Source organism: Notolabrus celidotus, chromosome 15 (assembly GCF_009762535.1).
Source record: "Notolabrus celidotus isolate fNotCel1 chromosome 15, fNotCel1.pri, whole genome shotgun sequence".
Lineage (NCBI taxonomy): Eukaryota > Metazoa > Chordata > Actinopteri > Labriformes > Labridae > Notolabrus > Notolabrus celidotus.
Window position 1 is genome coordinate 24,472,280 of NC_048286.1, and position 14,456 is coordinate 24,486,735.

Genomic DNA, 14,456 nt, shown 5'->3' on the forward strand with positions numbered 1-14,456 from the left:
TATATGCTGCAAACTACAAAAGTAGCAGTGAAAATTGCATACAAATCCTAATCATCTGGTCTCTCTGCAGCAAAGAAAAGGTTCGCGTTGTCAGAGGAGACCGACCTTGAAGGCACCACAGAGGAGAGCATCGAGTGCGTCTCCTCATCAGACCCTGAGAAGAGCAAAAAGGATGAGGCCTTCAATAACGACGGGAAGGTAGAGTACAGAAGTTGTCCTTGAACATTTCAGTGAGGCTTGTATAAAGCCATCAGACACACAAATTGTTTGTAAAGCCTGCAATGATGAAGCAAACACTGCGAGGTGTAATCTATGGATGCTTTTGGCTCCAATTTGTAGGAAAGCAGAAACAAACATCAGGCTAGAACTGAAACAGTGTCAACATTTTGATCTAGGAGAAGTCTGGTATTTGCCGGCTCATGTGTAATCGTTGTCCAAATAAAGACAGTTCAAAAAAATGTAGGTGGGAAAGAAATGCCAAATACAAATGAACATATAGCTCCCAAAGATTTTTTGTATTTGAGGTTGACGCTTTCCATGCCAGCATACTTGACAGCACACTGATGATTACTGTCACCCAAACACCAAATATCACATTTACTAATCAATATAGCAGCACAAAGACAGCAGTGACTACCCTAACCCAGGACCTGGATGCTAAATCACCAATTAAGTTTGCTCAACAAAAGCAGCAGGACAACAAACATTCTTGGTTGATTTTAAAAGAAATCAACTGACACAGCTGAACTTTCATTTCTGTAAGAGACAGGCGGTAAAAAGGTGACTCCCGTACTGGCAGTGGGCGGTGGTTCAACAATCAACTGTAGTGTAATATGCACAAGTGAATTAACAGTGTACAAGCACGACATCAGCCGGCATTCTGTCTCCAGTAAGTTGATCAGGATGGAATCTGATCACCTCTCACTTAACTGAGGGACAGGAGGGACGGGGGAGGACTATGCTGCTAGTGCTAGCTTTAAAGAGCGAAACGCACAGGGAAATATTGCTGAAAACAAACTTACTTTTCATTTGCAGGATATTATACAATATAGCATTTGCATTATACTAACAAATAAAACCGACAGGGATATGTTTTGACAGCTTGTCTGGAAACACTAGTAAATAATGATATTTACATCTCTTTCTCTCCCACCTTTTCCCTCTCAGTGCAGCTGGTTGACACGGACATTCCTCATATTAATAATTGAATTAATTAATTAGAAAAAAATTATTTAATTACTTGGGTTACACCTTTAAAGTTCTTCGTGTTTTATTGTTGAGAAATGTAGGTTATTAGGCATATATGGCTAATCACAGCTTATGTCTGACTGTTGTTCTATATGGCCAAAATTCTGGGATGTTTCCAGCCAAATTGGTCAAAAACAACCACACCAAAAAAGGTCTACTGTAAACACTGTTCATAAGATATTGAGAAGTTTAAACTAAATTGAAAGTCTTTGCATCTAAAATAAACCAACCAAAATCTTAAATTTTCTTTAGATATTAAATAAGAACTTAATTTGAGAAGCAACAACCAAGTCAGCTTTGGCATTTTTGGTTTAATATTGTACCTATTTCAAAAACCAAGTTCTGTCCTCTCATAGTCAGACTTTGAAAACAGTTGTATATCGTCTTCTTTGGCTAAAGGAGCTTTCTATCTCTGCAGCAGCTTTGCCAAGGAATATTTGGCTGGGCTACAGCACAGGTGGTTGAAATTACATAATCCTTTACAGCAGGCTTTTCTGGGTGTATTTCACCAGTAAAAAATCAGGTATCCTGATTTCTGACTTCATGTCGATGTCCATGGATCACTTAGTCTTAAGTAAATTAGAGGGATCTTTGTAGAGTCCAGGCACCCTTCCTTTAAACAGATATTTGACTATTTAACTCCTGTTTCTTATACTGCTTCTTCTTCTATAGGCAGCTGCTGAAAACTGTGACACAAATCAAGTCCATGAAAAACTTCACAAAATGCCCCCCCCCCTCACTCTGATGCAACACTTACAAGTTGTTAAACTACATATGCTCATTCCCTTCAAAAGAAACACTTCAACATAAACGAGATGTTCTTTGGCAGAAGATGTTTACCAATAATTCATCAAGTATGAGAACAAAAAACACTGAACGCCATGCAATAAACATTTCTTGGGTGTTTACAGCTATTGGGTCAGGATGAAAGTTTGGCATCATTCAGAGCCGGATGAGGATCAGAAAAAGCAGCAAGTAGCTGTGTCTTCAAAGCTTGTTTGTCAAGAAAACGTTCCATGAAGTTCTTAAATATTGATGCCATCATATGATTTATTAATGAAAACATATCTAGGTCCTCGGTGCTCTGCTGATCCTAGATGTTGAACAAGCAGCTCTCTCGTATTTGTCGGTTTTGTCTGCACCCTTTCAGCTTTATAACTCAGCAGATATAACCACTGCCGTGCTGGCATATAGTGTATTGGTATGAAAGATACTATATCTAACTGCAGAGTCACTTGAAGAAAAAACACTCTCATTATTCAATATATGATGCAGTTCTGCTAGTTTCAAATACCATATACAGCTTTACCGCCCCTTTGTGTGTTTTAAAGGTCAAGTGTCCTTCACAGTCCTGTATTAAAGACAACAGAGTCCACCATATTGATCCTCCATCTCAGATATGACAGATAAGTCCTGCCCTTCATGGCTGCCCTCCTCCCAGCAGCACTCTAACATAATTGTGTGAGTCATGATTCCTGTATTGTGGAACCATCTAACAACAGCCCGTCTGGTCAATCTGTCTATTTAAAGGTGACATATCATGCAAAATCGACTTTTTAATGGTTCTCTACCTGAAATATGTTCCCTGGCATGTCTACAAAACCCCCGAAAATGTAAAAGATCCATTCTGCCCCTGTTCTGATTTCTCCACCTTTCTATAAATGTGTGTGAAACGAGCCGTTTCAGACTTCCGTGTTTTTGTTACGTAACAACAATATCCGGTCTGTCACGGAGTCAGAGCTCGGAGCTTGTTCAGCCCATAGACTGTATAAAATAATACTGAATCCCCCCTCCGTTTTTCATTACCTGCACACGGAGCACAACAAGGAGCTTAGGAGGGAGGCATGCTAGTTGTAAGCTGTCTTAATAAACACAAAGATCGGATTTACTCCCCACGTCTGCAGATTTGAAGATCAATTGGATGATTTTTATTTTTCATGGAAAAGTGGTAGCGCTAATTAGCATAGCCACATAGCTACATGTTTGTAGCTGTAGCTGTAGCTGTAGGTGTGTACCAAGATAAACGTCGACATACTGACAAATAAAACAACAAGAAACACTAAATCTGTGACCAATGGTTCAGAAAGGTCCTGCTGCCTTTCTGCCAGAGGTCGGTTTTACTCCCCATGTCTGCAGATTTGAAGATCTAGTGGATGATTTTTATTTTTCATGGATAAGGGCTAGCACTAGTTAGCATAGCCACATAGCTACATGTTCGTAGCTGTGTACCAAGACACACGTCTACATACTGATAAATAATACAATAAAGTAAGTAATACAGTGGCTTTATCTTTGAAACTGAGTTTAAAATATAACTTAGAATCAATAAACTAAAGTGAAAGCTGCTATCATCATAATATGTAAACATAAAGTAGGTCACACATGACACTGACATTTCCCACTTCCTTACTACACTTAAGCATCTAAACATTCATCTTTTGTCATTAATGTCCCAAATTTTATTTATTTTTTGCTTTTTATTTCTATTTTTAAAACAGGACACTGACAAAGGTTTTATTTTTAATCCAAAATGAATAAACAATTAAAAACGTAACTCTCTTACTTGTCCCCCAGCTTGATTCTGATTGGTCAAAACCCTTTGACAATGGTTATTATCTCTGAAAGGGACAACCTGATCCAACACGATACACATATTAAATCAATCCGCAGCACATCTAGTGTACTGTTCTATTATAATATATATATTTAGGGTTGCAAAGGGGTGGAAATTTGCATGGGAAGTTAAGCTGGGGAATTTTGGAAATATTCCAAATTGGAAACTTTCCATGGGAATTATGGGAATTTATGGGAGTTAACTGGGAATTGAGGGTAATTTAATGGAAAGGTATCATATCCAAGCATAAATATGTTTTGTTATAAGTAGATTCCCATTGAAAGTTTTCAACTTTGAAAATTCCCAGAATTTTGCAACGGACTCTAAATATATTACATTTTGTATATAAAACTTTAGATTGGTCATTAATGGCTGAACAACCAGCAGCAAAGAAAAGAAGACAAGAAGTTGGAAAACAGTGCATAAGGAGAGATGTTTACCAAATTGAAGAAAGCAGACACAAAGAGACCTCAAACTGCAACACAACATGAGCTTTGTCAGTGTGACAGGACTGACCGAATAAAAAACCATCACCAACAGAAAAGTCGAGGGGAAGAGGACCTTATTATCCTTAGGATAATATACTAATAAATGTTCAATGTTAATTTGGCTGGTACATAGGCTAAGGAGAAATTCTAAATCAAGAAACCATCTTTAGATCAATGCTTAGTGTCAGCTTGTTTCTATAGTTAGTTGGTATCTGGGCAATAAGATGGATATTGAATAGCTAGCGGGTGGTAATGGGAAATAGAAACCCAACAACTTCACGTCGGGGTCTTTCTTATGTGATACACAAAAAAAAGGGTAAACTAGTAAAATAAATAAATGAACAAATAAAAACAGGACCCCCTGCTCTTGATATTGACTCCAGTCCCCTGAGCATTGTAGTCCAAACTCTGAGGGTATGTTATATCTATCATTTTCAGTTTGAATTTTGAAGACAGACTCAATGATATTGATACTGACAAACCCTTAGTTGGACTCTACTCTAAACTGCTTCCTCATCTTTTCTAATCCATGCCACTATCACATTTAACTGAGCAGCCCGTTGCTCGTATTTCAGATCTGGCAGGCCCAGGTGTCTCCTCCTATCTGTAGTCAGAAATAGAGTTTTAACTCTCATCCTGGGTCTCTTGTTAAATTGACCTGCTTGATTGACTCCTAATGCCTAGATAGAGGGGAAACAACCTTTAAGCTCCATTTAAATCTTAAAACATGATTTCAAATATTTACTACATTTAAAAACCAGGCAAAAGGTTAACCAATTTTAACTCAAAATGACCCATTGCCACCACCCAGTTGTTCTGTGGGTGTTTATTTGAGTCTGATTGATGTATTATTACAAAATCAAAATTATTGAAGGCCTTTGCGCTTGCAAGTTTTATAATTTTGAGCCAGTAGCTTAAATTCAAACACCAAGCTCCTCTTTCATTCTTCATTCATCAAACAGTTCACCCGTGAAGTGGAAATCTATCACAGGAGCAGGCAGCAACACAGAATCCTACATCAACAGAGCACCGTTGGCCTCTTTATTGATCTGCCTTTGGTGTGAAATAAAACACACGCCGTATTCTTTTTTACACTTCATATGGTGGAAATAACCGTGATCCTTCTTCTTCCACCCCGGGAAGCTGTCTTAACCTCATCTTCTTACCTGCACTACATACAGCACAAACAAAAACACTCACTCTGCGGCTCAAAGCTTTTTGAACTGTGGATTTTCAGGCAAAAATACACATAATTCAAGGTTTTTACCACAAAATCTTTCTGGAAATTCTTGGAAATAAAGCAATTATCATTGTATTAAGGAGTTACAGTGGATGTCTTTGGGTTTTTTTTCATCTGAATCAATGACTCGCTGTAGCTCTAACCTCTCTAAGTATCTAGACTAGCAAAGAAAAAAGTTTTACTCCCCACTGTAAAAATGTTATTTGCTTGACTTCTAATTTTATCTTCTATAAGGTCCATCTACAGCCATAAGTACACAAACAGTGACATATATTTATTGCCTAAACTTGTTAAAAAACGTAATGTGAAGTTTGTTTGTTCGTATTTTTATCTAGACTTGAGAAGCTTTTTCCCTGATATTCCTTAAATGTCTTTGTGTGATGCTTATGTTTCCAGGTGTATCTGTACTGTGGACACTGCAGATGCTATTTTTTGTGCAGATGTTAAAAGCAATCAGCATAATTTTCCATTCACCTGACTTCAACTTGTTGATGCTTTGGAAGCAGTAGAGCTAAATTGCTGTCGTATTTTCCATAGGTTTCTGATGACCCATCTCTCCTGCTGAGTTCCCCCCTCCTTGGGGCCTCTGTGTTGGGTCAGTCGGCAGCAGACGCTCCCCTCTCTGAGGAGCATCAGGTCCAGCTCCTAAAGAAACAACTGCAGCAGCAGGAACAGCAGGCACTGGCAGCTTCAGCACAGGTACTGATGGCATCTGTTTTTTCTCTTTCTGGTAGATATATTTTTCTTTCTTCATTATTTTATTGTTTATGGTCATCTACACAAGGTTTGCAGATGGCTGAATTTGCATGAGTGCAATATCAAAACAAGGAAAAACACAACATGAATGACTCTGTTGTGCAAGTTCATACTAAATTCACACTTAGTTCATGGTTCAAAAAATGAATTAGGTCACGTTCATTTTTATAGCTGCAGCTTAATTATTTTTCAGTGGAGCCTCTCTGCTTCATCCCGAGCCCTAAGTCACTGATATTTCATAAACTAAATGAATTACTGTACTTTCTGTAAAATCAAAGATATTCAGTTTAAAAGACAAGAAAATCCCAATAAAACATCAGCAGCTTTGAAAACTTAAAAACACTCATATAGCTATATTTTGTCAGCTTAATAGTTGGCTTACCGACTTAACAGCATAAGCCATGCCCTATGCCTGCCAGGGGCCCTAAATCCGACTACAGCGGCCATAAAGCAAAGTCCACAGTAGCAGCAACTCTCTGCAGCTTAAGATACTTGACAGATCCTCCCAGGAGGTGAGCTGCCTGCTGTTTACTGTCTCCAGAGTCAACTACACTCACATACGCATTCTTGAGTTGCAAATACAGCCATGCAGTTCAATGTTCACCAAAATACGAGCACATTCTATGAATGTGTTCAGTTTAGCAGTCAAGCCTGGTTTATACTTGTGCATAGGATTGGTACCGTAGCCTACGCCATAGGTCTACCCCAAGCTGCAACCTCCGGTCTCAAAGAATAAAGCATGTCGAAGTGTTCATCGAGCGTCAGCTTGTGGCTGGCTGCAGAAACACAGGAAACCACATTCACACCAATTCAAAAAATACTTTCTTTACAGCATTAATAAACATGTTTACAGCCTGATTCAAAAAACGGCTTCGGTCTGAACAAGATTACAAGTTTTGCCCATTTAAGGACATGACTGACTTGACTGACAGGCAGGAACACTGTAGCTGGTGGCAATGAGGCTCAAAGCCCGCTTCTTCACCTCACACTAGCTCAACAGAAGTTAGGTTGAGTTCAGCATGTCCAATATGGCTCTGCGGAAACAGAAACGGGTGAAGTCCCGGATACTACGTCCATTATTTATAGTCTATGGTCTACCCCTGTACCTAAACCATAGACTGTAAAAAATATGGACGTAGTATCCGTGACGTCACCCATCTGTTCCTGAGAGCTGTTTTGAAGCAAATCGACGGCGGCAGCCATATTGGAAATGCGGAACTCAACCAGGCAGAGTGTGACGTAGTGTGAGCCTCTTAGCCAATGGCTGTGTGTTCCCGACCGGGAGTCACGTCAGTCATGTCCTTATTTGGGCAAAACTCGTAATCCTAATATCTTCTGAACCGTCACGTTAGAAAAAAATTCACTCTCCGTACAGTGTGTGCCATTAGAGAGATTAGCTTCATAGGGCCAAGCCGTTTTTTGAACCAGGCTGTAAACATGTTTATTAATGCTGCAAAGATCGTCTTTTTCCCATTCATATCTATGTAGTTTCCGGTGTTTCTGCAGCCAGCCTCAAGCGGATTCTCGATGTATTGCAGTTTATAGCACTTCCGCATTGGCTTCATCGTTTGAGACCGGAGTTTGCTGCTTGACCTAAACAGAGGCCTACGTCTGCAGCCTGACGCACTTCTCCTCCAAAATGTAACAAAGTGTCAAATCAATGCAGACCACAAGCCTTGTGATTGGTCTGCTCAACAGCATTGTGTTTCCTGCACTTACAGCACTTCCAGAATCACCGTCCATTGGCCGTGCATTTCATCTCCTCCAACATCTCCTCTCTATTCTTTCATGTGATCATTGCTGTATGATATTCAGCAACAAACAGCTCAAAATTAACATAATAAGTTTGGTATCGCTTTTAAAAAGCAAGCAGAAAACATTGCAGGGCCGGAAACAGGCGACCCAACTATCAGAGAGACTACACTGCCCTCAAGTATTACTGCGTGACATGGACACATCGACGCACAAGTATGTGATACTCACGTTTGCGTCAGCCACTGCTGCTTAGGGTTAATGCAGATTTAGAAAAGAGGCTTTACGCAAAACACTGATGACTCCCTTTCAGTCAGCATGATTTTTCACAGGTTATTATATTGCTTAAAATGAAAAGGCAAAAATGATCTCCCCACATAAAACCCCAAAAGGGGCGCTGGTGGTTTAGCGGTCTAAGCGCCCCACGTATAGAGGCTACAGTCCTCATCGCAGACTCCCAGCCGGTCGACCATCCGCTGCATGTTTTCCCCCACTCTCTACTCCCCACATTTCCTGTCTCTCTTCAGCTATCCTATCATTAAAGGCAAAAAAGGCCCAAAAAACATTACTTTAAAAAAAATAAAACCCCAAAATAACTTTTCGGGAAATGAAAAAACAAAAAACAATGCACTCAATACCTCAAAGTGCTTTTCCAACCTCAATAATATTCCCTCTCCGCCCAACAAACAGGAAGTTGTTGTATTTCCTAAAGCCAGGGGTGAGTGTACTTTTAAATTATTGCCATCTTTTCATTTACATATAACCAGCCCTCTCTTATCTTCTCTTACTGGGGATTTCTGAAGTTAGGTTCTCTTTACCTAATCTCTAACTGGTAGAATTAGCCCTGCTTATGTTTCAGTGTTAACCAGTCCTCCTTCATTTGGAATGAATCCTAACATATCTAAAGGCTGTTCTACACAGATCTCTTCAGCAGCCTGAGGGACTGCCAAATGTTCAGGACAACAATTGGCAAATCTGAAAATGATTTCCACTTAGATGGAAAGAAGTGAGGGAAGAGCTGTAAGTCACTGGCCAATTATGGAGGGGTACTTATTAGAAGACTTTATTATTTGCCGTACTATGTTGAAGCCTGCCAAATTCTGAGCCTCTTACTGAATGTAATTCTACAACAGTTGTGATTTATTCTTTTAAAACATGGACACAGCTGAGACAAAACCTTTGAGATCAGTATAATCTAGTTATTCGTTCCCATTGTAAAGCTCTGGTATTCTTGCCTTTTTTTAAAGGATGATTTGTTCAGCACTTATGTTTGTTCATTCATTTGTTTTTGTTTTTAAAAACATGTTCTTAAATAGCTTATTTTCCTCTTTTCAGCACATTGTTCAGAAATATAGGCTAATACCTCTATCGGTGACACCTCTTCAGATACTCACATTTTCAGTTTTGGATCTTCAAATATCACCTTGATTCATTCACAGATCTCAAGCCTAACTACTAGACTCAAGCAATGCCATCACATCCTCCAGCAGAGAAAAATAGGCGACATTTAGCCTTTGTTAAAAAAGAAAAAAGGACAAGCCTTAAGTCCTCCGAAGGACAGTGTGAGGGGGTTGAACTACTCCTTCGACTATGATGGAAAAGAAAGCCTGCACTGTATGAAGTGAGGGTAAAAAGACAGCGAAAGCTCACAGTCAGCCTCTCTTGATTGATCTGTCTGTTCTCTGCTATTAAAGTGTCAACATTTATTGGAACTCAAAATCCAGAAAAACCCGCCTCTATTGTTCCCCTCGGAGTGGTTTATGTGGTTGCTATGGTCACAAGATGAAAGAGTTAAATCATTGTGCACTTTCACAGGAGCGAGAGGGACCACTGTGTTTACATTGACAACAAAGGAGGCTGTCAGAAGCAAATTTAGGGTCTACTCTACAACAAAGCTAGTGTCTCTATGCTTCTGTACTTCCAATTAGTTTTAACATGACCAAGCCACTATGCTGATGTTTCAAATACCAGTATCAAAAATAATACACATGTTAATAAAAGGGATGCGGCAACCTCCGGTTTCAAAATATGAAGCCCATGCCGAAGTGTTATAAACTGCAGTTCATTGAGCGTCCGCTTGTGGCTGGCTTCAGAAACACAGGAAACCACATACACACCAATTAAAAAAATACTTTCTTTACAGCAATAATAAACATGTTTACAGCCTGATTCAAGAAACGGCTTCGGTCTGAATAGCTAATTTCACTATCGGCACACACTGTACGGGGGTGAATTTTTTTATAACGCTACAGTTCAGAAGATATTAAGATTGCAAGTTTTGCCAATTTAAGGACATGACTGACTTGACTGACAGGCGGGAACACTGCAGCTGTAGGCTAGGAGGCTCAAAGCCTGCCTCTTTACCTCACACTAGCTCGACAGAAGTAAGGTTGCGTTCGGTATTTCCAATATGGCTGCCACCCACGATTGGCTTCAAAACAAGCGGCAACCTCCGGGTCTCAAAATATGAAGCCTGTGCGGAAGTGTAATAAACTGCAATTCATCAAGCATCTGCATGAGGCTGGCTGCAGAAACACCGGAAACCACATACACACCAATTCAAAAAAGATGTTATTTGCAGCATTAATAAACATGTTTACACCAGGGGTGCATCTCGCTCGGCTGGAAGTGAAGCTTTCAGCAGAGCTTCTGCCCCCTGGTGGCTGGCTGCAGTATAGGTAAAAAAAATCTGTCTCCCCCATTGTAGTTATTATTTGACTGTTTTGTGTTCAAGGCCTCTTTTTCCTGAGAAGTTCCTTTTTTGTTAGTTATTAGAGTTTAAAAAACAGGGTTTTACTTCTGGGTTTCCTTTGATTCACAGCCGCCATAGAGGGAAACTTGAAAGGGCACACAGCGTCTTGTGACGCTACGCTGTAGGGCGGAGCTTGTTACAGTAGCTTCACAGGCTCCGTCCATTTTTATTTACAGTCTATGGTTTACACCCTGGTTAAAAAAATGGCACACAATGTAAGGGGGTGAAATATTTTCTAACGTGACAGTTTAGAAGATATTATGATTACGAGTTTTGCCCAAATAAGGACATAACTGGCTTGACTGACAGGCGGGAACACATAGCTGTTGGCTAGGAGCCTCAAATCCTGCCTCTTTACATCACACTAAGTTTGGTTGAGTTCAGCATTAATATCAATATGGCTCCCGCCGACGATTGGCCTAAAAACAGCGATCATGAACAGATGGATGACGTCACGGATACTACGTCCATTATTTATAATGTCTATGGGTGGTATAAGTTACATGTCACTAGAACAACACCGATCTGCTCGAGCCCTTCAATGAGAAATGTATCCTCTATTGAGAAATTTCAGCACTTTACTTTACCATTATAAGCCTATTTGTTTTGCACTATTTGCGGATGGATCACAGTGTTCATCCGCATGCAGCGCACTAATCAGCTGTGTAAGTCTATGATGCACGTTATACATATTGTGAATTTATACATTTTTGCATCTCACTTTTGCATTACGTTGAGCACCCAATATCCGAAATCACCCGGCGGACACAGTACAATGTGAGTTTTGCTCAGTCTTTCCCTTCAGCAGCTGACAGTTAATTTTGACCATGTAAACTTACCGTGTGGACCATGGGTTGTGTCACTTTGCAATAAAAAAAAAACAATGAGAGCCGAACACTTACTTTGAAGATGCTCTTCCAGTCGGCTTTACTGGTTTCCCGATGTAACTCCTGAACGATGAAGAAAGTCGGGGACAAACTTCGTCGTTGACAAGGGCAGGTGGACTCTGGTGGACAGGTTGCAGTCCTGCTGGGATTTGTTTCCCAAAAGTCCCACTCGTGACAGCAACGTTCTCGGTTAGTGGGCAGAAGCTCACAGAAATTGACACACCTGCACCAACAGGTAACTTTGTCTCCCCTACTCTCCAGTTCGCATACAAGTTTCCCCGCGTTTTCCTCCATAAACTGCGGCTCATAAAGTTGTCCCCGTGTGTCCGCAGCAAACAGCATGCCATCTGTGCTGTTCATCACTCAGTCTTTAGTTAGGAGGTGTTTTTGTCTCTCTGAAGCCCGCAGATCAGAACAGCTGATCAGTTCGCTGCAGGCGGAACAGCACGTCTGTGTTGCGTCCGCAAATAGTGCAAAGAAGAAAAATAAAAAGATGGGAAATTTTGATTAAAAAAAATCCCATTAGAGCATAAACCTAAACCGAGAAGAGTGCTTGGATTGGAGTTTCTCAAAATTCTTAAAAAAAAAAAAAAAGCCATCAGATTTTTCTCAATGCCAACCTGCACTGAGGACATTAATAATGTTTGCTCGAGTTTGGTTCTGGTTCTGTTTTCTTGAGTTTGGTTCTGGTTCTGTTTCTGTTTGGTTGAGTTGGTTCTGGTTCTGTTTTCTTGAGTTTGGTTCTGGTTCTGTTTGATTGAATTGGTTCTAGTTATGTTTGCTTGAGTTTGGTTCTGGTTATGTTTGCTTGAGTTGGTTCTGGTTCTGTTCGCTTGAGTTGGTTCTGGTTCTGTTTGCTTGAGTTTGGTTCTTGTTCTGGTTTTGTGAGCTTGAGTTGGTTCTGGTTCTGTTTGCTTGAGTCTCGTTCTGGTTCTGTTTGCTTGAGTTTGGTTCTTGTTCTGGTTTTGTGAGCTTGAGTTGGTTCTGGTTCTGTTTGCTTGAGTTGGTTCTGGTTCTGTTTGCTTGAGTTTGGTTCTGGTTCTGTTTGCTTGAGTTTGGTTTGAACTAAACCGGGTTTGAGTTTGGACTAAACGGTAGACTGTGTAAATAATGGACGTAGTATCCTTGACGTCACCCATCTGTTTCTGAAGTGCTGTTTTGAAGCCAATCGATGGCAGGAACCATATTGGAAATGCTGACAACAACCTAACTGTTGTAGAGCTTGGGAGAGGTAAAGAGGCAGGCTTTAGCCTCCTAGCCAACAGCAACAGTGTTCCCACCTGTCAGTCAAGTTAGTAATATCCTTAAATGGGAAAAACTCATAATCTTAATAGCTTCTGAACTGTCACATTACAAAAAAATTCATCCCCAGTACAGTATGCTGATAGAGAGATTAGCTATTCAGACCAAAGCCGTTTTTTGAACCAGGCTGTTAACATGTTCATCATTGCTGAATTGGTGTGTGTGTGTATGTGGTTTCCAGTGTTTCTGCAGCCAGTCTCAAGCGGACACTTGATGAACTGCAGTTTATAACACTTCCGCATTGGCTTCATATTTTGAAACCGGAGGTTGCTGCTTGGACTAAACCCTACTGACACAAACCTGCTCACCCTGTCGAGATTCCAATCCATTAAAAGCACCTGCTCACCACACATTACACCTGCATTTTGGATTATTAGTATAATCAGTTGCAGAGATACTTAAATTTGAACCAAACTTTCGATTAGACTACAATTAAATTATTGATTTGATTGTCAATGGTTAAAATAGTAATTAAAGCCTCAAGAGGTACTGAAATCCTTGATGTAATACCCCAATGAGTGATGAGAATCAAAATAAAACAAATCTCAGGCAAATTAGTAAAACCGCAGAGAATGCTGGTTTCATCAAACATGGAGGATGATAATTATAATTTGTTTTTCTCATTTTCAGCCAGCAATGTGTTAGATAAGATGTGGCAAGGTATTTGGGCTTATTAAATTCTCACTTCTTTCATTCCTATAAACTTTAACATCCACTTCTGGAAAGTTTTTCATTAGATAAAATATGCCTGAGGCGAGGCTCCAGGACCTTTGATGATTTGAAGTAGAGTTCTTTTTAGTTTTAGAGCTTCCAGCCCATCCTGGCTGATCTCATTGATAGAGGCTGATTCATAATGCTGATGCATCATAAAATCTGTACTTGAGATTCTCTGCAGTTCAATTAACAGTTTGCCTCCCCTAAGGTGATTTATCAAATGACGATGTCTACGGTGGTCATTAAGATGAAATATAAGGGAGTTTTCGGTCTGTATCTTTCAAGCTGATGTCTGACTGAATCTGTGTGTGTGCTCTCTAAGATGTGTCTGTGTGTGTGTGTTGATCTATTCAGGTTCATGTACTCCAGGAACAGCTCTCAGTGGAGGTTTGTGCGAGGACTGAAGCCCAGGCCAGAGTTCAGAGGCTGCTGCAACAGAACACAGACCTACTGCAGCACATTTCCCTGCTGGTCAAACAGATCCAGGAGCTGGAGCTCAAAGCTGCTGGACAGCCAACATCCAGTAAGTGTCAGACAACTTTTCATTGGCAATTTTAAACCTGGTTGGAAGTTTTTGTGAACTTTTGTAAAAACAAAAAATTGGTTGGAAGGTTTCCAAAACTTGCATTGGGAAACTTGGTGAATCATTTCAGGAACACTCTTGAATTTTTTGGAAACATTCCTTGGAAAAAGGAAAATAAAT

General features: G+C 40.1%; 1 protein-coding gene and 1 long non-coding RNA gene across 3 annotated transcripts in view; one reads left to right on the plus strand and one right to left on the minus strand.

Annotated features, from left to right (window-relative positions):
• The window catches only part of LOC117827356, a 110,521-nt gene extending 98,387 nt beyond the window's left edge, over nucleotides 1-12,134 (minus strand). For both annotated transcript variants that reach the window (XR_004634194.1, XR_004634195.1), the window contains exon 1: nucleotides 11,753-12,134. This is a non-coding gene — a long non-coding RNA (uncharacterized LOC117827356). The remainder of the gene's footprint in view (nucleotides 1-11,752) is intronic.
• The window catches only part of LOC117827354 (carboxyl-terminal PDZ ligand of neuronal nitric oxide synthase protein-like), a 29,906-nt gene that overhangs the window by 13,066 nt on the left and 2,384 nt on the right, over nucleotides 1-14,456 (plus strand). Inside the window, exons 7-9 of the mRNA XM_034703919.1 lie at nucleotides 71-198; nucleotides 6,128-6,289; nucleotides 14,108-14,276. Of these exons, the coding sequence (XP_034559810.1) occupies nucleotides 71-198; nucleotides 6,128-6,289; nucleotides 14,108-14,276 (459 nt within the window). The remainder of the gene's footprint in view (nucleotides 1-70; nucleotides 199-6,127; nucleotides 6,290-14,107; nucleotides 14,277-14,456) is intronic.